Raw genomic sequence first — 24,310 nt, 5'->3', positions numbered from 1 at the left:
AAAGGCACTTCTATCTTTAGTGTCAAGTTCTGAGTCTATCCTGATATTCACAACATCTTTAAACATCATTATTCAGACTCTATTGGATCACAACATCTTAAACATCGTTATTCAGTCTATATTGGATCAAAACATATATATTACATATATAAAGATAACTATATATTAAAGTCTGCTAGCTGGATAGAGCTGAGGATGAATTAAGGTCCTTACGCTGACATGCAGCTTGGAAGGCACTGGAACCTCGAAGGGAATGTCCGTCTCCTGGAAGTCTGAGTGGTCCAGAGTGTCCAGAGTACCCTCATCAATCCCCTGGACACACACACACACACACACACACACACACACACACACACACACACACACACACACACACACACACACACACACACACACACACACACACACACACACACACACACACAGTTGGAAAACAATCAAATCAAAGGTAACAGCAAAGTTTGCAGGTCATGCAATTCATGAATTATTCAGCACATCACTGGGCCAACACCAATGACAACCAATCAGAAACATTTGTGGCTGTGGTTTAAGTCACGCTGGGATTTGCTCACATCAGCCAGATCCAGAAAGTGGTTGAGGAAGATGAAGGCCATGTTCTCCCAGCCTACGGCCTATCAGAAAGGAACAAAGAAACCAGTTCTGAAAAGAGCATGTTATATTCCAGTTGAAGATGGTCTTTTATTTCCCTGTCATGGAGCTCCAGGTGAACATGTTGTCTTTTGCTGTCTGTACAGTAGTTAGGAACACATCTCTAATAGCACCATAACAGCTTTGTTCTGCTTGCGTCACATCTCTTAATCTCCTGAGTTGAAGTTTATTGCTGTAAACGGGTGTTTACCTTCCCTTTAATCTCTAAACTGAAGGCAGAATATTTTATGATCATTTGTGTACTTCCATATTAAAGCATGATATCTGCCGTATGGATGCAGCAGGTAGGGTCTTGTCCCAAACAAGACAGCGGAAAATATCATATAGCTTGCCTCAATAAAGAGTATCTAGTACAGGGGTCAGCAACCTTTTCAACATGCAGTGCCAGTTTGACATTTTCTCGTTAATGAGTGTGCCTTAAGCAACAATATATTAAATATGAAGCTGAATTATGATACAGCGACCAAAAACATTTCAAGAAGAACTGGAATTGTATTACTTCCATATAGTCCACTATCATGCATCAAGATTTTAAATGTTTTTTTTGTTGCTATATTTACTACATGGGCTTACAAATTATGATTACATATGTCCCATCTTAAAACACCATTTTCAGAAACTCATTCAAAAACATATTTGCACTGTGAGAAATGTAAAAAACAAAAATAGATGAGAATGTTCAAAACCATCCACATCAATATCTTTAAGACATGTACAGCTTTGCAAAAGCGATGCATACAGGCCACTTGCAGCTATATTGTAAATATTTTCTCCTCAATTGATCCCATTTCAGAACACTGCTTTCAGTAACTCATTTAATCATATTTGGACTGGGAGGAAATGTCCAAAACAGAATAAAGTGCAAAAAAAATCAGTAGTAATAATTATGCTGCCGTATTGTGCGGTGTAATTTAAATAATAATAATAAAATATAATTAATAATATTTTTTTTAGTGTGCCAATGATTCTGCTGTCCCGTGCCAGTGGTGGCACGCGTGCCTAGGGTTGCCGACCCCCGATCTAGTAGACTAAAGTTTCATTACAGTAACCTAACCTATCAATAACCTTGTGCTGCCATTCCAACAGCCACTCTCAAGTTGCCTATTCAGATCTTGTTCTGAGTCTCAGCTGTCACTCTGGATATAGGGGACTTTATTAACAATCTGGCCATGGAGCCAGCGGGTTAATGGCTCCCTGGGTCTCACCCTGCAGGCCAGACCCGCCTCATAGAAGGCCTTGTCCGCAGCCAGCAGCTCAGTGTGGCGCAGCAGAGAGATCGACAGCTTGGTGGAAATGCTCACCTGAAAACAAAATAATACAGATTCAATTTGTTAAAATAAATAGTACCCCAATATCAATACCACATTCCTGAACTTCACTACGTGCTTACAATCTGGACACATGTCTTATTGGTGTGTGTGTGTGTGTGTGTGTGTGTGTGTGTGTGTGTGTGTGTGTGTGTGCGTGTGCGTGCGTGCGTGCGTGCGTGTACCAGCTGGTCCATTCCTTTAGCAGCACATCGCGTGGCGCAGTAGTGAGCTATCAGCAGCATCGTCTCAAACTCCTCATGGCTCGGGCTGTTGGCCTCTGAAGACTTGGAGATATTCTCACACTATACACAGGTAACAGAATTATGGACCATAATTAACACACAGAAACAAGCTCAAGTAGAACATAAACAGTGTCCTCTTGGCTGGTATTGTCTTAGTTCCTTTATTTAAAATGGTAGCATTAAATAGTAGATCAGAAAGGCCAAATCGTACATCAATCTATGTCGAAGATGCACCAGTGATCATCAGTACTAGCACATAGCTCAATAGGTGTACCAAGGTTCTGAGCTAATTAAACACATTTAATTTACATTAAAGTCGTAAAAATAATCTAAAATGTAATTTCTATAAATGAAATGTAAAAAGTAATGGCTAAACCAAACCATGTCCTTTTCTGTTGTAGTTTTTGGGTACAGCTTGTCATCAACACTGCTATTCTGTCCCTATGTCGGTCCTGACCAGCTGCTCTGTTCCACTCACCAGAAGCAGCAGAAGGTTGCGGAGGTCTGCCCACATGCGGTACCCCTCCGGCCCCCCGCTCAGGTTCAGAAGGTCAAGGAACAGGCGCTTATAGATGTTGAAGTTCTAAGGGCCCAGAAGGGAGGGAGATACAGTTAACAATATACTCTCACATTTAAGGTGCAGTGTGAAGAATTTAGTGGCATCCAGTGGAAATTAATAGAAGCTATATTTTGAATATCTTATCGCCCCTTAAACCTTTAACCTTGGAATGAGCCTTTCTATCTACATTGGCAGTGTAGTGTATCTTCTTCTTTTCCAAAGGAAACCAGAATGAACTAACTAACGCGCTACAGGGTGCTGAAGAACTTAGTTCAAATCAGGGTGTAGAGCGGGAGGCAGTGCCTGTTCAATCCTTTATGGGCAAACTCCTGCAGGATACCACCAACCAACTCCACCCTGCTCCACGATCGACTCTCTCCTGGTCTCAACTACTCTGTGTTGCACTGTGTCTCATTATGTGCTGCTCACCCATTGTGCGTTCCTGTCCCACCTTTTTGTCTCTTATTCAACACAAACAACATTATATCAAAACACAAGACAAGGGCGGGGATATCAACCTCCCAATCATTACCTGCTAACATACTAAAGGTCTGTGGGGATCTGTTGTTGGATTCTAACATGAAAGAAGGGCCATTTGGGGCTAATGCCAACCCCTCAGTCACTCTTTGATCAAATCCTTAAGGACGGTAGGGGCTTAGAGACAGGGGAGGGGGACGGGAACAAGGTGAGGTGAAACATGTTTACTGTGATCAGCTGATAGTGGGGTCAGAGACAGGGGAGGGGGACGGGAACAAGGTGAGGTGAAACATGTTTACTGTGATCAGCTGATAGTGGGGTCAGAGACAGGGGAGGCAGGGAGAACAGGAACAGGATGAGGTGAACCATACCTAACTTAGGGCCCTATGAAATCCGCGATAACGAAAACGCGGACGGAATCACGGAATTGGACAATAAAAACGGAATCAACTGATAATTTTTTTTTTATTATTTCTTTTTATTTATTTTATTAAGCAGGAAAGTATTAAAAGTAACAAAGTTACAATTTAAAACGGGCCTGTCTTAGTAAAATAACTGATTTCCAGCAGGTTCCTGTTCTTCAGCACATATAACATGCAACAGGGACAAGGCACATCAGACGTCACATTTACAATATGCAGCGGAATGCAGCGGAATTCGCCATTATTTTGGTGAAATTCAGTTTCGAGGGAAAAGGGAAACAACACAGGTGACATTAACGTCACTGAATGTTTAGCAGTCACTCGCACAACAATGTTAAAAAAAAATCCCCGGTCCACCACGCAAACAATAGGTCCCGCTCCTAACAAGAAGCCGAAGAAGAAGTTGAAGCGCCCGTAATTCGGTTCTAACCCCAAATTCAGAGCCGAACAATATCCAAAACACTTCTATCACTCAGGTGTTTTGTAGAATATGTCAACATACTATCGATTGGAAACGCAAAGATACGTGCGATGACCACTTGAAGTCCAAAATCCATATGAAAAACAATGAACGCCGTAGCCAGGGCACGCCCCTTCAAACAACACTTTGAGTTTATAAAAAAATAGTTTATAAGCACTTTAATATTTATGTTATGTTTTTATTTGAAGCACTAAAAACAGTGCAATGTTGTGATGTTTTAATAAATGTAGTCTTCTATCTGATTAAATTGTATTCGTTCGCACTTATTTGACACTCGTTCTGATGATTTTAAGTGTAAAAACGGAATTAATGAAAATTAAAACGGAAAAAACGGAATTTGGAAAAAAACTAAACGGAATTTGGAAAAAAATAAAACGGATTTCATATGGCCCTACTAACTCTTTAGCCATTAATAATACATTCCTCTTCAATGGGTTTATAGTTGTAATAATAATCTATATCTTACTTGTAAGCTATGACCTTGAGTATTACAGGTATTCAATTACTAAAGACATTTTATAAATCAATCTAGAAACCTCATCAATTAACACTTGGCGATGTGATAAGAGTAATAATGTGATATATATATATATATATATATATATATATATATATATATATATATATATATATATATATACACACACACACACCGGTATATATATATATATATTCATTCTTTTTTTTTGTTTACTATGATAGCATGTTTATCAACTCTTTTTTTTTACTAAAATGCCAATACTCCCAAATCAATGTAACATGTTGGTTGATGACCTTGATGCCAACACGACTGGAGTCTAGCAGTAGTCTTTTTTTTTTCTTCCCAATTTGATTGAAGCTCTAAATTACTCTTGTATATATGATTATTGTCAGGTTTATGTTACTCGATTGTATTTACATAATTGTAAATGATATGCTTGAAGCTCAGCATTCATGTGAGAGGACTCCCATTGAGAGAATAGATTTGAATCGCAATATGCTAAGAATCGCAATAATATTGAATCGTGGCCCAAATATCGCCATACTATGGAATCGTCCCATTGTTGCCCATTCCCGGTCCTATAGTGTGGCCGGACCTACCTGGGGGTTGGGCGGGGCTCCATGGGTGACATACAGGCTCAATGCACTCTGGGCGTCGCCCTCTCTGATCAGGTGAGTGGCATACAGGGCTACATATTTATGGAGGATCTTAAAGTTCTACTCCCACACACACACACACAAACACCGGCAAGCACGCACGCACGCACGCACACGCACACACACACACACACACACACACACACACAAATGATTTTCATCCTTTGTATTACAGTGTATAAGCATTCTAAAAAGCAGATTGTGTCCTCCAGACAATATTAACTATTCTTTAAGGCAAAAATAATATTGTGCAACATTCTCTGTGTTCATGCTAACATTTGGAAAGCATGAATTGGAACGGTTGCGAGATGGCGATGCAAAGCAAATGTTGTCATAAGCCCTTCGGGTGGTACACTCCATCTAGATTGATGAGGCATCGTTTGTCCTCTGATAGAACTGTTGTCAGATGCTATGCTGTGAGCTAACCTTACCTGTTTGGAGGCTGTTTCAACACATTTCTCCCACTGGCCCCGCTCTACATACATGTCCAGTGCTGCCATCACGTCCACACCGACCAGCTACACACGCACACCCACACGCACACGCACACGCACACACACAAAAATATATGAAATTATTAGATGGTTATTGCTTACTCCTGATAAGCTTTTCTGTGGCTTCTATCCATCTATACATAAAGGACTTGGTCTAAGACACTGTTTGGTACCAGGACACACACCAATCTATGTCTAACACAATGTTCGGAACCAGGACAAAGACAAAGACTAGGTCGAGGACACTGTTTGGTACCAGTAAACAGACTCTAGGTTTACGAAACTTACTAGGACATAGACTAGGTCTAACACACTGGTACCAGGTTATTGACTAGCCTAACACACTGTTTGGTACCAGGAGATAGAGTAGGTCTAACACACTTTTTGGTACCAGGACATAGACTAGGCCTAACACACTGTTTGGTACACGCCACAGACCTAGACTAGGTCTAACACACTGCTTGGTACCAGGACATAGACTAGGTCTAACACACTGTTTGGTACCAGGACATAGACTAGGTCTAACACACTGTTTGGTACCAGGACATAGACTAGGTCTAACACACTGTTTGGTATTTGTCGAATAAAAAAAGAGAATGATAATGCTAATGCTAATTGAATACATTGAAATGGAAAAGGAGTCCATCAATGATGCAGAAGTAGAAATGGTACCCACAGAGTCCACCTTGCCATGGTTCTTCAAGTGCTCCTTGTACTTCTGGTCTACATAAGCCTCATACCTGCAAAGCACCATATTATAGCTAGATCATATTGGGATTGAGACATCATTATAAGGCAATGAAAGTAAGAAATGGAAAAACAATGTGTTGAGGAAATGGACTACACACCAGTGGCATGCAAGATTTAACACTAACTTACTAACCGACTAACAACGACAAAAAAGGTTGATGATGGCTTAGCTTATTAGTGGAGCTGAATATCCAGCGATCTCAATAGCCATGGTCAAGGATTTTGACAGAAAGAAAGCTCTACTCAAGTCTCACAGGAATTGAACATAAAAGTATTTTGTGGTTTCCTTTGTTTTCGCTAGTCACTCCTCGTCATGTTAGCTGCTCTTTTGATGCTTTGAATGATTTTACAATTTATTTGTTGGCGTTTTTGTATTAAGCGTTTTTCTTTCTTACTGCTAGGTAGGTAAGTTGGATAGGATCTTTCACTGCAGAGAAAGCTCCTGTTGCACAAAGTTCCCTGCAGCAAATTATCGACAGCTAGAGGAGTGTCAAACAATAATCTAACAATATCTCTACTTAAACTCAAGTATGTCTTTCTAGTACTCTACACGACTGTTGCCTCCATTCCCGCACACCTTGGTTCCAGCTCCTTTGCAACTCTCTTGGCCTTGTTCCACTCCTCCCCCTCCATGAAGACGTCGATGGCCTCTTTCACCAGCTCCACGTTGAGGTACAACTCTGCTGCCTGCCTCCCCCAGGAATCATCCAGACATAAGGAGAGGATCGATGGATGGAGAGGAGAGCAAGGGGTGAGGCGGATCAGTGCGGTGGAGTTCGCAAGGACGACGTGTGTGTGTGTGTGTGTGTGTGTGTGTGTGTGTGTGTGTGTGTGTGTGTGTGTGTGTGTGTGTGTGTGTGTGTGTGTGTGTGTGTGTGTGGGTGTGGACTCACAGTGCTGTATTTCCTGAGCTTGGCCAGACAGGGTCCCACATCACGGACCACCTCAGCAGCCCGCTCTCTGCTCAGGAATTTGATTGACAGCTCAGCAGCCTGGGAAGACACGTGTGTACATGATATCATCATGTCTTAGTGTTTCATCTGCAGAATTGTGTAGCTCAGTGCCACAACAATACATAGTATACCATACTAATGTAATGGTTAAACTTAAACCAGTACTCTTACTCAAGTAGCAAGTAAGGATATGTTGACGCTAAGACCAGCACTCTGATTCAAACAGGTCAGGTTACGTTAAACCCAGACCAGCACTCTGAGTCAAGCAGGTCAGGTTATGTTAAAGCTCAGTCCAGCACTTTGCCTCAAGCAGGTCAGGTTATGTTAAAGCTCAGACCAGCACTTTGCCTCAAGCAGGTCAGGTTATGTTTCCTGCCTAAAGAGAGTGCTTCCCTACAATGGCGGTTCTACACGGGGGCCTACGGGAGCCCGAGCCCCTGTAGACAGGTCCCTGGCCCCCCCCAGTGGCCCCCCGTGCTGACCAAATAAAACAATTAGGATTTTACTGATTTTACGGACCTAATGCGACGCAGCGTTCTACAGGGGTAACTAAGACATCGCACCCCAACACAGAGGTGCTGCTGCTGGGTCAGTGAGAGCTCAGCGACTGCTCTGGGAGAAAGAGCCACGGTTTCTCCAAGGTAAGATTCCAAGGTAAGCAAAAGGACTTTCGTAAGTGACTTGTACTGTGTGTTGTTCTTGCATATAACCGTGTTACTGTAGTTCCTCACACTGATGATGAAATTAAGTTTGTAAATGTCTGGTGTCTATATATTTAGAAACTTAATCATATCCAAGCAAACTCATCGAAGCAGAAGCGAGTATCCAAATGTCAATATCCTTGGCAATTTCTATGTCATTGCTTCTATTGGTTGAGCCAAGTCATTTCATTTTCACCAATATCTAGCGTTCGCCAAACCTTTTTCTTAACTTGGTGATCAAACAAACAATACGTGTATTTCCTATTTATCTATCTTTAAAAAAAGGGTAAGGGTTAGCTAAAGTTAACTATACCACTTACTGTATTGAAATACTTTGTACCTTTCAATTCCCACTACAAAACAATGTTAATATTGCTATGCAATTTATTCTGTCTAATCTAGGGTTGGTTTGTCGCAGAGCACAATAAGAAATACTATAAACCCCAACCCCAAAACCAATCGCCTCTGCCATACCGCCAGACCCCGCCGCTGGAGTATGATACCTCTAGACCCCCTGGCTCCGTACCCCTAGACCCCCTGGCTCAGTACCCCTAGACCCCCTGGCTCAGTACCCCTCAACCCCCTGGCTCAGTACCCCTAGACCCCCTGGCTCCGTACCCCTAGACCCCCTGGCTCAGTACCTCTAGACCCCCTGGCTCAGTACCCCTAGAGCCCCTGGCTCAGTACCCCTAGACCCCCTGGCTCAGTACCCCTAGACCCCCTGGCTCAGCTACAGTACCCCTAGACCCCCTGGCTCAGTACCCCTAGACCCCCTGTCCAAGCTACGGTACCGCCGCATTGGTCTTCATTTAATTTGATGTGATAGATAAGTATAAGATAAGATAATTCAGCTGTTCAGCACCCAGGCTCTGGAACTCCCTCCCCCCACACATAAAACAGACAGACACCATTACAACCTTCAAGTCACAACTCAAAACTCACCTGTTCAAACTCGCACACAACGTCTAACTGATCACTGTTTTGATTGGTTGTTTGTTTTGTTGTTTTGTTATTTTTTCCACAATGTCTTGTTTTTTTTTAAACGATTTAACTATATGCTCTGTAAGGTGACCTTGGGTGTCTTGAAAGGCGCCTCTAAATTAAATGTATTATTATTATTATTATTATAATAGTTTGTTACGAAGTTGCCTTTACAGCTGCGGGCGGAGTTCCCGTATTTGCATGTTTGGGTCACAGCATTTGTTGCCATGGTAACTTAACTGACAATAGTTTTAGCAACTTTAGCAACAGGACCCTGATCTATACGTAAATATATAAGTAATATATGTAAAACTAGTTATGATAAACCAATGATGATGGTTGCTTTTTGTTGCTTTGCATCATATCCAAGATATGGATTTAACTATTAGCCACCTGGCAATGTAAAGTCATTAATTAACATGCGTTAAAAACAAGATCTGAATAATTAAGCTAAACTCAACAATATATCCCAATGTATTACAATCTAGTGGAATGTGGGGTGAACTACACACAACAAACAAAACACAAAATGTGGTATAGTAAAAACGATCTAACTAAAGAAACAATAACCACAGACAATATATATATATATATGTACCCATTATGAGTATAAGCCATGCGCATCGAGCCCCCTGGTTCTAAATTACCTTCATCCAGCACTTCTCCGTCAGGGCCGCGTTGGAGCTTTCCTTCACCCTGAGGTAACACTCCACCGCGCGGGTGAACTCTCCAGACTGCTCCCACTTCTGAGCCTGCTCCACCAACCCCTCAGTACCTCTACACACACACACACACACACACACACACACACACACACACACACACACACACACACACACACACACACACACACACACACACACACACACACACACACACACACACACACACACACACGTGAAGTTACAGTCTTAAGATCCTGTTCAGACCCCGAATAAATCCCATTCCCCACCCTTATTGGATTTGATTAACCAATGATATCCAGTTCCATATTCACTTTTCCTATGAACTACAACACACACAGCTGAGCAAATGTTGTGAAGGAGATGAACAAGTGCCTGCGTGGCCGTTCTCAGACAGCACCCAAACCAGTAAGCAGTACCAACAGGTAACAAGCTGTTTGATACCACCTGTCTATGAAGCCTCACCAGATAACCAGCCGTTTGATACCACTGGAGGCCCTCCTACGACCCCCATTTGGCAAATCAGACCACAGCTCAGTACTGCTTCTGCCTTCCTATAGGCACAGACTCAAACTTGACAGTTACGCGGACCATTCAGCGTTGGTCCGACCAATCAGACTCTGCATTACGGGACTGTTTCAGCACTACAGAGTGGGATGTGTTTAAGGACGATAATTTAAACACACACACAGACTCTGTGTTTTGCTACATTGGCAAATGCATTGATGACGTCGTGCCGCCCTGGGTTAATGGAGAAGTTCGAGCCAAACTTAAGGCACGGACTGCCGCCTACAACTCAGGTGATTTGGAGTACAAATCAAGTACAGCAAGTCCAGGTATGCGCTCCAGAGAAATATTAACAGTGCTAAGAGACAATACAGGGACAAAATGGAGTCCAACTTTGAGGGCTCCAACTCAAGACACATGTGGTCCGGACTCAGAACAATAACAGACTGTCAAGGGACAAGGAGTGTGACTGAGGAAGTGTCTCCATCTCTCCTCCAGATGACCTTAACACAGCTTTGCATGTTTTGAGAGCTACTCTCCGGCTCAGGAAGTACAGATGGACCAGGACCCCTGCACACTAGCAATAACAAGGGCAGATGTGTGCAAATCCTTCAAAAGGATCAATCCACACAAGGCCCCTGGTCCTGATGGCACCCCTGGCCAGGCTCTCAAGGTGTGTTTACAGACATTTTCAACAAGTCACTGCTCCAGTCTGTGGTCCCCACATGTGTCAAAAAGTCCACCATCATTCCAATCCCCAAGAAGTCAAAAGCGTCCTGCCTCAACGACCACCGCCCAGTAGCACTCACCTCCATCGTCATGAAGTGCTTTGAGCGGTTAGTCAAATCATTCATCACCTCCTCCCTCCCTGACTCACTGGACCCCCTGCAGTTTGCATACAGGGCAAACAGGTACACAGACGACGCCATCGCCCTCACCCTCCACACTGAGTGCTGTTCATTGACTACAGTTCAACATTCAACCCCATTGTGCCCTCCAAGCTCACTGTGAAGCTCAGGGACCTCGGGCTCAACACCGCCCTTTGTGACTGGATCCTGAGCTTCCTGACGGGCAGACCCCAGGCAGTGCGGATAGGAAACGCCACATCATCCACCCGAACTCTGAACACCGGCGCACCCCAGGGTTGCGTGCTCAGCCCTCTCCTCTTCTCTCTGTTCACCCATGACTGCGTGGCCACACACAGCTCCAACACCATCGTCAAGTTTGCTGAGTGACGACACAACCGTCATCGGCCTGATCACCGACGGCGACAAGACGGCGTACAGAGAGGAGGTGAGAGCCCTGACATCTTGGTGCCAGGACAACAACCTCCAGCTCAATCTCAGCAAAACTAAGGAGCTGATTGAGAACTACAGGTAGCGACAGGGACCCGGGCACGCCCCCAATCACCATCAACGGGACGACAGTAGAGAGGGTTAGCAGTCTCAAGTTCCTCGGGGTCCACATCAGCGAGGACCTGACCTGGACTCACCACACCGACGCCATCACAAAGACGGCAAGACAGCGGCTCTTCTTCCTCCACAGGCTGAGGAGGTTCAACAAGGACACCAGGATACTCAACTACTACAGGTGCACCACAGAGAGTATTTTGACCGGCTGCATCACCGCCTGGTACGGCAGTTGCTCCGCCCTCAACCGTAAGCCCTTGCAGAGGGTGGTGAAAGCTGCCCAGCCCATCACCAGGACGGAGCTCCAATCCATGGAGGACCTCTACACTCAGCGCTGCAGGAAGAAGACTAACCAGATTATTAAAGATCCTCATCACCCCAGTAACAAACTGTTTCAGCTGCTCCCGTCTGGTAGATGCTACCGCAGCATCTGGTCTCGAACCCCCCAGACTCAAGGACAGTTTCATCCCACGGGCCATAAGACGGCTGAACTCCTGCGCTACTTAGCTCACCACTATGACACTTATAACTTGCCACTTTATAACTTGCCACTTTATACCAGTCGACATCTGGATAAACACGTCTGTTTATTTTTACGTTTATTTTTACATTTATTTAGTTTTGCATTTAGGTCTCTGCTCTCCTAATTGTGTTCCGCTTATACACTTACTTTTTATTATTATTATTATTATAGATTTTTTATTATTTAAGTCTCAGCTTTCCTACTTGTGTTTCTCTTATATTTTTTCTTATATTGCATTGTTGAAGGAGCCCAAGACTAAAGAATTTCATTGCCAGCGACTGCTCTGTAATTGTTGTGCATATGACAATAAAACCATCTTGAAAATCTTAAATGAGTCTGATATTATGACATAAGTATTGGTGGACTGACAATCAACTTCCTTTTGGGACATGGTGGAGGCCGGCTCCTTATGAGGTTGTAGCCTGGTTGTGTAGTGTAGTGCACCCGATCCCAACACTCCCCTGGGGTCTCACCGCGGGCCCTGCTTGGCAGCCTCTGAATCGTACTCCTCCTGCAGGAGGGCCAGCTTACTGGGCAAGTACTCCTTACACAGCCGCATGGCATCGCTCCACATCCCTGCATCCTGGGGACGACAAACACCACAGACTGGAGGAACATCCTGGGGACAACACATACCACAGACTGGAGGAACACCCTGGGGACAACACACACCACAGACTGGAGAAACACCCTGGGGACAACACACACCACAGACTGTCTGGAGGAACATCCTGGGGACAACACACCACAGACTGGAGGAACATCCTGGGGACAACACACACCACATACTGTCTGGAGGAACATCCTGGGGACAACACACACCACAGACTGGAGGAACACCCTGGGGACAACACACACCACAGACTGGAGAAACACCCTCTGGACAACACACAACAGACTGGAGGAACATCCTGGGGACAACACACACCACAGAATGGAGGAACACCCTGGGGACAACACACACCACAGACTGGAGGAACATCGACATCAAAAATGTACACAAAAAGAGTTTGTATGCATTCAAAACCTAAGGTTGTGTCCACACTTCTGTCAAGGTCTATTGTGGCAACCCAGCCGTTGCCAATTAAGGAGATTCAGAGCACCTGAGGAACAGGTGGAGAAGCAGGGCTTAAATAGCCCGCTTCTCCACTCATTCGGGGCTCTCCCACCCATGTGGCTCCTTACCGAGACCGGTCCTCGTGGGTGACGGGATTCCACCCACGATGGATGGGACCGTTGATTCCTCCCAGGTTTTTACGTTCTTTTGTAATTTGAGAGACTTTGTGTTATGTTTTGGATTAAACATGCCTTTTTGGCTTTACCCCACAAAATTGTGTCCTGTTTGGGAGGAGGTGGTTCGCTCACCGTGCCAGGTTGCCACACTATGCACCAGCAGACCAAAAATAATAATAATAATAATAATAATAATAAATAACACTGTTCAGACATGTGACATTTACATACTGTGTTGTAGTATTAAACAGCCAGATGGGGCCTTTCTACCTTGTAGTCTTAAACAGCCAGCCAGGGTCTTTCTACCTTGTAGTCTTAAACAGCCAGCCGGGGCCTTCTACCTTGTAGTATTGACAGCGGGCCGGGGTCTTTCTACCTTGTAGTATTGAACAGCGGGCGGGGGTCTTTCTACCTTGTAGTATTGAACAGCGGGCGGGGGTCTTTCTACCTTGTAGTATTGAACAGCCAGCTGGGGCCTCTGGGCCCGGAGTAGGAAGGCCTCGGCCTTCTGAAAGTCCTTCTGGTCAAAGCAGGACTTTGCCTGGCCCACCAGAACCTCTCCCACACTGTCCGGGTCATGACACTCAGCTACACGCTGCGCACCGGCCCAGTCCTGGTTGTGTTCGTACCTATAGGACGGACACACACACACACACACGAATGAATAGGAATATATATAATATGAATAAGTGTTCTGTGTTTGTGGGGTGGGACTGGAAGCACAGAATTGCAGATTAATTGCTTCAAAACGTCATAATAGCATAAAACTGTTTTTGAAAATGGCATTAGCTTTGCAGGCACATGTTGTACAAATGGTCAGATACATAGCGTGTAAGCAACACTTAGCATATTGTTAATGTGTGGTGCTGGTATTATACCTGAACTCAGCATGTTACCAATGTGTGGTGCTTCTATTATACCTGAACTTAAAATGTTGGCAATGTGTCGTTCCAGGCTTACAGCTGACAGACAATTGAATGTGGACTTACATCAGCACCGCTTCCTTGGGCTTCCCGGCCTTGATGAACTCCGACTCCGCTTCTTGAAACTTGCCCTTTAAATAAAAATATGGATAGCACGCAAGAATAGCATGAAACATTTGACTTTTAGTGGAAGGCGGGTTTCCAGAGGGTGAAAACCACGAAAATAGGTTCAGAACAGACTGAGGGATTACTACTTGACCTAGAGTTAATGGAAGGAGGTTATTCAGAGTGGGCCTGAAGTGTGAATGAAAATGATCTATAAGCATAAGTAGCCTGAGAAAGATTAGACTAAATATTCAGTAGTGGTAAATAAATGGGGGTCTCCCACAATGCTGACAAACCCAAAATGGTTAAAAATCTATTTTCATCTTTTTTGAATGAGGTTGAAATGTACATGTATTTAATCTATATTAATAAAAGGCCTATGGGTAGGCCATAGATCCTCATGATAAAGAACATCTTTATTGAATGAACGGAGTAAGAGTCTAAGGAAGGTAAGACAAAGGGGTGGTTCACTGCGGGGGTCCACCTCGTCTTCCAGATACATGGCGTGCTTCAGGTGGATCTCTGGGACCTTCTGTTTGTTCGCCAGACGGGCTAACTCAAAGGCAAAGTCGAAGGAGCTGAGGATGGGAACCATACCACCAAATGCATGACATTAGGTTAAGTCATTTATGAGCAAGTAATCAATTTCAACCGTGTGTTATTCTGAGTAGCCGTCAAGGGGACATTATTAACACGACAAAAAAGTCACAATCAATTAAAAGGAGAAGGCGCAATAAGGGGATGGACAGAAATCTGTCATTAACTTCACATTAACTTACTAATTATGTTCTGTTCTTTAAAGAGCTGACCCTGTTAGCCTGCTGTCCATGTAGCCCAGCATGTGACCAAAGAACATACACCTACATTACAGCGCAGCGGAGTGCATAAAACTATACATGACTTTGATATGTTTATTCTTATACAATCCCATGTTTTCCTGACAAGATATTCTGTATGTTTGTAGTGGTTACATCCCTCTAGCGGTATAGTAAGGTGTAGTAACCACCGCTATGTGGGCTGGTAGACCCCCAGCTGGTTCTTCCCGGTACACACCAGTTGTCTGAAGCAAAGTCGATGGCGTAGTCGGTGAGGCTGAACTTGTTGAGCAGCTTGACTGCAGCCTCTCCCCCAAGGCTCCGGGCCCACAGGTAGGCCACCTGCTTCTGGGCCCCGGGGCCCCCATGGCCCTTAGCCACCTGACCACACACAGGAACAGGTTATGAGCCAAACACACACACTGAGAAATACAGAACCACACACACACACACATCAAGAAGTATAGAGCCACACACAAATGCACACACATAGAAGTACAGACACTCTGAATGAAGATGTGCAGACCCACATACACACACACACACACACACACACACACAGAAGTACAGAGCCACATACACAGACAAAAACAAGTACAGACCCCCACACACACACAGAAGTACAGAGCCACAAACACACAGATCTGCAGACACCCCCCACACACACACACACACACACACACACACACACACACACACACACACACACACACACACACACACACACCCTGTATGCCTCCTCCCACATGTCTCCGGCGCGGTACATGTGCACTGCAGCTTTCCACTCCTCGGCCTCCAGGTAGTGGTGCTCTGCTTCCACCATCCTCGCCTCACCTTCCAGCTCCTGGAGGAGATACAGTCACCAGGCCTCAACTTCCTGGTGCACTACACTAGAGGAGATACCGTCACCAGGCCTCAACTTCCTGGTGCATTACACTAGAGGAGATACAGTCACCAGGCCTCAACATCAACCTGGTACATCAAGCTAGAGGAGATACAGTTACCAGGCCTCAACATCCTCCCGGTACATTACCCTAGAAGAGATACAGTCACCAGGCCTCAACATCAACCTGGTACATTACGCTAGAAGAGATACAGTCACCAGGCCTCAACATCAACCTGGTACATCACGCCAGAGGAAATACAGTCACCAGGCCTCAACATCCTCCTGTTACATTACGCTAGAAGAGATACATTCACCAAGCCTCAACATCAACCTGGTACATTACGCTAGAAGAGATACAGTCACCAGGCCTCAACATCAGTCTGGTGCATTACACTAGACGAGATACAGTCACCAGGCCTCAACATCATTCTGGTGCATTACACTAGAGGAGATACAGTCACCAGGCCTCAACATCCTGGTACATTAAGCTAGAGGAGATACAGTCACCAGGCCTCAACATCCTGGTGCAAGTTTGTCTGAGACCAACGACGCATACAATCACATTGGAGTAATAGTGCTGCCCAGCAGCCTAATAAAACAGTCCCAGTAGATGTCCCATATCAAAGTGCTCCCAAAAGGTTTCCCATCAGTCTTCTGACCTTACCTTGGCCAGGTGGAGGTGGGTTTCCTTCAGCAGGTCGGGATGGTGCCTGGCAACAAGGCGGATCATGTCCTCGAAAAGCCTCTTCTTCTTATACATGGTGATGGACAGGTCGGGCTGTTTCACAGCTGCAAACAGCCTGTCCAGACACACACACACACACACACACACACACACACACACACACACACACACACACACACACACACACACACACACACACACACACACACACACACACACACACACACACAGTTTTTGTCTTAATTTGTAGCTTTTACATCCCAACCATCAATAAATCAATTGCTCCAAACAAAAATAAATCTGATATCTGTGACCGCAGATAAAAATGATTGGATTTCTCACCAGCCTGTATACCTACCTACAAGGCTACCTTCATTGGGCAGGATCTCAGTCTGCACAAGGCTAGGTAGACCTATAGCTAAAGCCAGCAAGCTAGTCACCTACTATTGGGGAATGGCTATGGAGGGAGGTCTGAATGCAGGGGTGGGATTCAATTGTTGGATACTCTGAAATGCCAGCTTACTCTGGCTGGTTAGACAAAGAGCTGGTTTCACATTGAGTTTATTTGATATAGTATTGTCCTTTTGATCGGTTGGTCAACACTAATCTGTTTACACTTAATGTACAAGATATGCTACGCAAACAGAGGCAGTAAACACAGAACCTCCAAGGGCCCCATTGTGGTTCCTAAAGGGAGGATATAAAGGAAGCAGCCCTCAGTGTCCTGCGACGAAAACCTCTTCTCTAATCGGTTTGAGGGTTCATTACAGCGTTAGCAGACTCTAGCCCGTGTGGGCAGTGTTGGACACGGAGCATCCCTAGAGTCTTTATTGGGCTTGGGAAGTAAAAAGAAGAAAAAAAAGGACTGGCACAGGTGAGCCATTTAAACAGCTAACATCGCAGCTTTTGTGTTTCAATTCACAAAAGCTGCACAAAGTTACTGTTTCAGTTCAAGCTTTTAGTGAATGAATGGGCTTCAGCGTAGATTAAAACAACACTAGATCGCTACGTGCTGAACACTCAACATAAGAGTTACCTCTCTGCCTCCTTGTATTTCCCCTCTCTCTCCAGGTCCTGAGCTCGGCTCAGATACAGGGCCGACACTTGGTCAGCACTCATGCACTCCTCTGCCAGCTGTGGACACACACACACAGTCCAGTGAGCTGCAGACACCGGAAGTGTTGGGCGAAAATGGTTTGCATTTTAATGCCAGTAGATGTTACGTTACAATATCACTTTGGGTCTGAGGTCAAATATTATAACTTGTTACTTTTACGTTATTTTACGTGTGCTGTTAATACATGTTGTAAATGATAAAACAGGAATTAAAAACATTAAACACGTTCGGCTTACTTGATGATAACGCGTTACTTGACACAAGTGTAATAATAATATCAAAATTATATTCTATCATTTGACACTGACTTATTTTTCTTCTGTGTGTGCACTGACCTTATGAGCCTCCTCCCAGCGCCCGCACAACGTGTACATGTCTATAGCGTCTTTAATGTGACCTCCCTTCACAAACAGCCTCTCAGCCACCTGCAGAGGTTAACAAAACACTATGATGAAGAATAATACGTAATGATACTCATTAAAATAACCCACTATGATACATCTGATAATAACATTATCATTTACACTATGATACATCTTCTTACAACATATAATAATAAAATGCATATGATAATAATACATTATCATAAACATCCTGATGCATCTTCTACTAACACATTATAATAACACACTATGGTACATCTAATAACATATTATGAATACATTATGATACATCTGATAATAACCTTATCATTCACAATATGATACATCTTCTTATAACATATAATAATAAAATACATATGATAATAATACATTATCTTACACATCATGATGCATCTTCTACAACACATTATAATAACACACTATGATACATCTAATAACATATTATTAATACACTTTGATAAATCTGATAATAAGATATTATAATAACAAACTCTGACACAAATTCTAAGACATATTATGATACATAATCTAATAACACATGATCATACACGATGATATATCTGATAATATACATTATGATTATCTTACACTTAATTATGATATATAATATGCTAATATATAAAAATTGGAGCTGTCAGTTAAACGCGTTATTAACGGCGTTAACGCAAACCAAATTTAACAGCGTTAATTTTTTTATCGCGCGATTAACGCAATTATTTTATAAAAAAAACAAAAAAAAAACAAAGAAGCAGTAGCCTGACTGCTATGTTCAAATGACATTTGTTCAAAGCAGTCGTTTAATTGCACTATAGGCTCTTTTTTTGTATCGTCCTGCTTTGATCAGTGTATATGCCAATGTTGTTATCAATAAAAAATCATTTGCACAAGGCAAGCCGATGCACTTCACCATGTTGATAAGAGAATTAAAATGAGAAGAATTATGGGACAAAAAAATCAAGGGATATTTAGCATAGAAAAATAATTTGCGATTAATCGCGATTAATTAGAGTTAACTATGACATTAATGCGATTAATCACGATTAAATATTTTAATCGCTTGACAGCTCTAATAAAAATACATTGTTATCTAATAGATTATAAAATATAGTTAGCTTATGGAGTATAGATTATGACAATACATTGTGAAATATAATAATAATAGATTATGATAAATATTAAAATCATATAAGATGTTATACATTGTAATAATAATTTATGATATTTATGATCATAATATCTGATGATATATTTGATGTATATGTGTGTGTGCGAATGGTTTAAGTGCTGGGAGAGAGAATTGAGGATGGGCCGGTTAAAGATGCAGTTGTTCTTTATAATAACTGGGCAGTAACTGGACCGCCATTGGAAACAAACCACAGAGTGAGACCAGACAGAACGGACTGAGAGGGGAAACAAACCACAGAGTGAGACCAGACAGAACGGACTGAGAGGGGAAACAAACCACAGAGTGAGACCAGACAGAACGGACTGAGAGGGGAAACAAACCACAGAGTGAGACCAGACAGAACGGACTGAGAGGGGAAACAAACCACAGAGTGAGACCAGACAGAACGGACTGAGAGGGGAAACAAACCACAGAGTGAGACCAGACAGAACGGACTGAGAGGGGAAACAAACCACAGAGTGAGACCAGACAGAACGGACTGAGAGGGGAAACAAACCACAGAGTGAGACTAGACAGAGCAGATTGCCAGGGGAAAGCATGTTTTTATCATGTGCGAAGGGGCTCTCCCATCCTGCGATTCGTTTTTTGCACGATAGGGGTGGATTGGTTTTCTTTCATCTTTGTGTGGTTAGTAAAGCGATAACCATTTCCTGTAATTAACCAAGGTGATTGCTGTATAGTTGATCTTTAAAGAGTGGGGGAAAGTATTTCGGAAAGTAAGTACTTAGGATTTAGGATTACTGATGGACATCATTTTGCAGGTTTTACAGTATGTGCAGACCAAGGAAGGAACTGAACGCAACAAAACGTGTGGCAAGACAAAAACTAGAGCTAAGTGGAGGCACGTAGAAGCTCACTGCCCTCTACCTGATAGTCCTGTACAGAGGCGTAGTGCTGAGCGATCTTCAAGTAGTACTTCCCAAACGACTGGTCCTCCTGGAGCTCCAGCAGGTGGACAGCCTTCTTCCACTGGCGCGCTGCGATGGCTGCCTCCATGGCCTTCATGGAGGAGCTGAACAGTGGAAGGGAAACATCGGCTATCATAAGACATTCTGGAAGGAAAGCATTTGGTTTATGCATCTGATCTTTGGAGGACAGACTGTCTGTCTGTCTGTCTGTCTGTCTGTCTGTCTTCCCAAGATCAGATCCGTCTCTTTTTTGGTCTCTTTTTATTATCAATATATGTGTATGCAAATATAGTCGGGGTCATAACATTACCAATTGAACAACTAATATGTATGCTAGGAAAAGGTGTAGCATGACTCCTGAACTAAGCTAGGTGTCGTACCCAGCGATGGACATGATTCCTGAACTAAGCTAGGTGTCGTACCCAGCGATGGACATGACTCCTGAACTAGGCTAGTCGTCGTACCCAGCGATGGACATGACTCCTGAACTAGGCTAGGTGTCGTACCCTGCTTCGATGAAGTGGTTGATGGCGGCGTCCATTTGCTTCTGTTGCACCAGGTGGTCACCCCACGCCTCCTCCAGCCTCACCACCTCACTTGGGAAGGAAACACGAGACAGTTCCACCGCTGATGGGAGTGGGAGAGAGGGAGAGTGTAATGAATCTAAAAATCTCCTTTTTATATACACCCCCATTAGAAACAAGCGCCCTCTGCGGAGGTCTAGACACATACCTTTCCTGAAGGTGTTCCCTTTGCGGTAACACTCCAGAGCTCTCTGTTTATTGCCGATCATGTCATACAGGTCACCCGCCTAGAAAAAGGATTGTTCAGAGGAATTCATTTCATGAGTGCTGCATGCAGCGCTCAACTATTGTTCTTCTTAAGTTCTATTTCATGTAGGCTACGCCGTCTAGGCTTCGCCTTATGGGCTTGTCCCGTGCACCTATCAGCGTGGGCACCGCCCACATTTCCCACGGTATCGTGTATATAGCGCCATGAATACTGTCGCTCATCCTCCCTTTTCTTTCAGCACTTGTGCTTATCAGCGAGAAATTGAGAACTACTATTAAGAAGAAGATGAAGACTTAAACACGGATCTCCCGAGCCGGTGGCAGCGGCTCGGGCGAGGCCGCGGACAAACGGCCCCTTTTCAGGGCCACCTGAGAGCGCTCCTGGAGCTAGGTCCTTTTCAGGACTCCTATGCGCCTCCTGTCCCGCCTCCCTGGCACTGGGTGACGGGCACTTGGCGTGCTCTGTGTGCCTCGGCACCGACCACGCCGAGGCTGCTATGGCGGCCCCCGTCTCCTGTGTCGCCTGCCGGGAGCTGCCTGAAGAGGGGATCCTCTCCAGGCATCTCTTCTTTTCCCCTGCGGTGGACCTGACGCGATGGCATCATCGACGCCGACGACGACGCCTCCATGGACGGCGACTCGGCGTCCGGTTTTTCCCGCTCTCGGGTTACAACCGCCACCGTCGCGGGGAGATCATGGGTGAGGCGGCGGCCATCAAAGGGATTCCCATGCCGGCCCCGCCTCTCGCCCCCGTATCTGACAATATGCAGGGCGAGTGCTTTCGCACCCCGATCTGCTTCCCGGCGGGTTACCCCTTGTTCCCGCCTGTGCAGCACTGCTGCAGGTGGGGACCCTTCTACCCTGAAGGCTCCGGTAAGCGAGGGGATCCCTCGCCTGGAGCCTCCACTGGCAGCGCTTCTCTGTCCGGGCGCCGGATGGCGCCCTAACGAAAAGCCACTGCCCCCCGACCGCCTCCAGAAGCAGATTGTCGGCGGTCAACAACATCGCCCTGCTCTCCTCTGCCATGGTCTCCTTGTTGGCTGACAGGGAGGCCTACGGCCCGGAGGAAGCCGCGAGATAGCTGGCGGTTTCCCGTTTTTTCCAGCGCCATCCTCCAGCAATGCCAGCCGATAGCCGTTTCGGCCGGCCGGCATATGGCGTGGGCTACCATGATTCAAAGGGTCATATGGCTCTCCCACACTGCGGTGCAGGAACGAGAGCGGGCCAGCCTCGTCCAGGGTCCACTCGCGCCTGATGGCCTATTTGGTCCCCGGTTCTCCGAGGTGCTCGCGCACCAGCAGTCATTCCGTGAGAATCGTTCCCGGCTCGGGGCGATTCTCACTGGCTCCTCCCACCAGCAGGCTGGGAGGAGGCGGGGTCCGGGCCGGTCCCAGCGTTCCAGGGGGCCGCCTCCGACCCCAGCCCCGGTTGCGCAGCAGCCGCCGCAGACGGGTAGAGCAGCGCCACGGACCGGTAAGTTCCGGAAGCTTGCTCCTACTTTTTCTTTCCCTATTAAAGAAAAAGTAAAGACCGTTCGGTCGAACAGCGGTACATGGTACCTAAGAGCGATATTCCTCAGGCCACCTAGGTCCTACGCTTGTGGTGCGTTCCTCCATGTTGCCTCTTCCCCCCTCTCAGCCCTGTGGCTGTAGGGTGGCGACCGTCGGACGGCGTGTTCACATGGCCTCTGGTTCACCTGCTTCTAAGAAGCGGCGTCCCTTGGAGCCTCGTGGACGGATCAGAGACTCGTTGCACGAGCCCGTGGATACGGCCGCTTGTACCGGTCTCCCAGTTCCCCACATTATAGGTGAGGAGACGGGTCCGCGCGCTGTGGCTACAGCCTGCGGACAGCGCATGCGCACAGGTGCGGCGGCCGGACGGCTAGCTCCCTGTTCAGCGGGCACGAGCGCGACGTCTAGACAGCTCGTTGTTTTTACAGCGGCTGGATCTGGTACGTCTCCTACGCTCGCTGAGCCTCCTCCCGTTCATGGGAAGCCCCCCTTGGCTCACACGCAGTGTGGAGGCAGTAGGGGCAGAGGAATACGGGTTATTCCTGGACGGTCTTCCTCAGCTGTCGGCTCGCCCTCTCTCCGACCGCTATGCGTGTTGGCAAGAGCGGTGCGTTCTGCCATCGTGGTTGGACACCACGTTGAGATGGGGCCATCCCATACAGTTCAAGCGTCGTCCCCCACCCTTTATGGGGTTGGTGGAGACCACGCTACGGGACCCGGCTGCGAGCAGGGCTCTGGCAGCAGAGGTGACACGTCTCTTGGTAAAGGGGGCCATCACTGTCATTCCCCCCCACGAGTCTCACCTAGGGTTTTATTCCCGCTACTTCCTGGTTTCCAAGAAGCCAGGGGAAAAGATACCTATTCTGGATCTTTGCGTGTTCAACAGATCCGTTGCCACGAGGAAGTTCAGAATGCTCACTGTCGGATTGTTCCGGTGTGTGAGAGAGGGCGATTGGTTCACATCCCTGGATCTCAAGGATGATTACTTCCACGTCCCTGTTCGGCAGGCGCACAGGAAGTTTCTCCGCTTTGCCTTTATGGGATGGCATACGAGTACCAGTGTCTGCCGTTCGGCTATTCCCTGGCTCCGCGCACCTTCTCGAAGTGTGTGGAGACGGCGTTGGAACCGCTCAGGCGTCAGGAAAAGAGGATTCTCTTATACCTAGATGACCTGCTTATTCTGAGCAACTCAGAAGAGACCGCGAGAAGGGACACCATGTTGGTGATAAACCATCTCGCCTTCCTGGGTTTTGCCATCAACTGGGAGAAGAGCTCCCTGCTCCCCAGCTGGCAGACAGTCTACTTGGGGCTTTGCCTAGACTCAGCCACCATGACTGCGATGCTTTCGCCTCCTCGGCGAGACGCCATCCTGTCGTTTCGACGCTCTCTCGTTTTCGCGTTCGCAGAAACGTGACCGCACTGTCCACCATGCGCCTGTTAGGGCTGATGGCAGCTGCCCACCCCGTGGT

The 24,310-nt window shown here is 45.7% G+C and overlaps 1 protein-coding gene across 2 annotated transcripts in view; it reads right to left on the bottom strand.

The window, feature by feature from the left end:
- The window catches only part of ift172 (intraflagellar transport 172), a 98,284-nt gene that overhangs the window by 26,062 nt on the left and 47,912 nt on the right, over positions 1-24,310 (bottom strand). For both annotated transcript variants that reach the window (XM_030344742.1, XM_030344741.1), the window contains exons 23-45: positions 21,272-21,350; positions 21,046-21,166; positions 20,499-20,643; positions 18,398-18,487; positions 17,982-18,079; positions 16,925-17,060; positions 16,102-16,218; positions 15,613-15,755; positions 15,044-15,137; positions 14,521-14,585; positions 13,980-14,160; positions 12,772-12,881; positions 9,824-9,953; positions 7,435-7,533; positions 7,119-7,228; positions 6,468-6,531; positions 5,729-5,815; positions 5,241-5,357; positions 2,700-2,804; positions 2,162-2,281; positions 1,875-1,970; positions 573-632; positions 214-312 (exon numbers count right to left, since the gene is read on the bottom strand). In XM_030344742.1, the coding sequence (XP_030200602.1) occupies positions 214-312; positions 573-632; positions 1,875-1,970; positions 2,162-2,281; positions 2,700-2,804; positions 5,241-5,357; positions 5,729-5,815; positions 6,468-6,531; positions 7,119-7,228; positions 7,435-7,533; positions 9,824-9,953; positions 12,772-12,881; positions 13,980-14,160; positions 14,521-14,585; positions 15,044-15,137; positions 15,613-15,755; positions 16,102-16,218; positions 16,925-17,060; positions 17,982-18,079; positions 18,398-18,487; positions 20,499-20,643; positions 21,046-21,166; positions 21,272-21,350 (2,466 nt within the window). The remainder of the gene's footprint in view (positions 1-213; positions 313-572; positions 633-1,874; positions 1,971-2,161; positions 2,282-2,699; positions 2,805-5,240; positions 5,358-5,728; positions 5,816-6,467; positions 6,532-7,118; positions 7,229-7,434; positions 7,534-9,823; positions 9,954-12,771; positions 12,882-13,979; positions 14,161-14,520; positions 14,586-15,043; positions 15,138-15,612; positions 15,756-16,101; positions 16,219-16,924; positions 17,061-17,981; positions 18,080-18,397; positions 18,488-20,498; positions 20,644-21,045; positions 21,167-21,271; positions 21,351-24,310) is intronic.

Source organism: Gadus morhua, chromosome 21 (genome assembly GCF_902167405.1).
Source record: "Gadus morhua chromosome 21, gadMor3.0, whole genome shotgun sequence".
NCBI classification, from domain to species: Eukaryota; Metazoa; Chordata; class Actinopteri; order Gadiformes; family Gadidae; genus Gadus; species Gadus morhua.
This window is presented reverse-complemented; position numbering and strand designations above follow the sequence as displayed.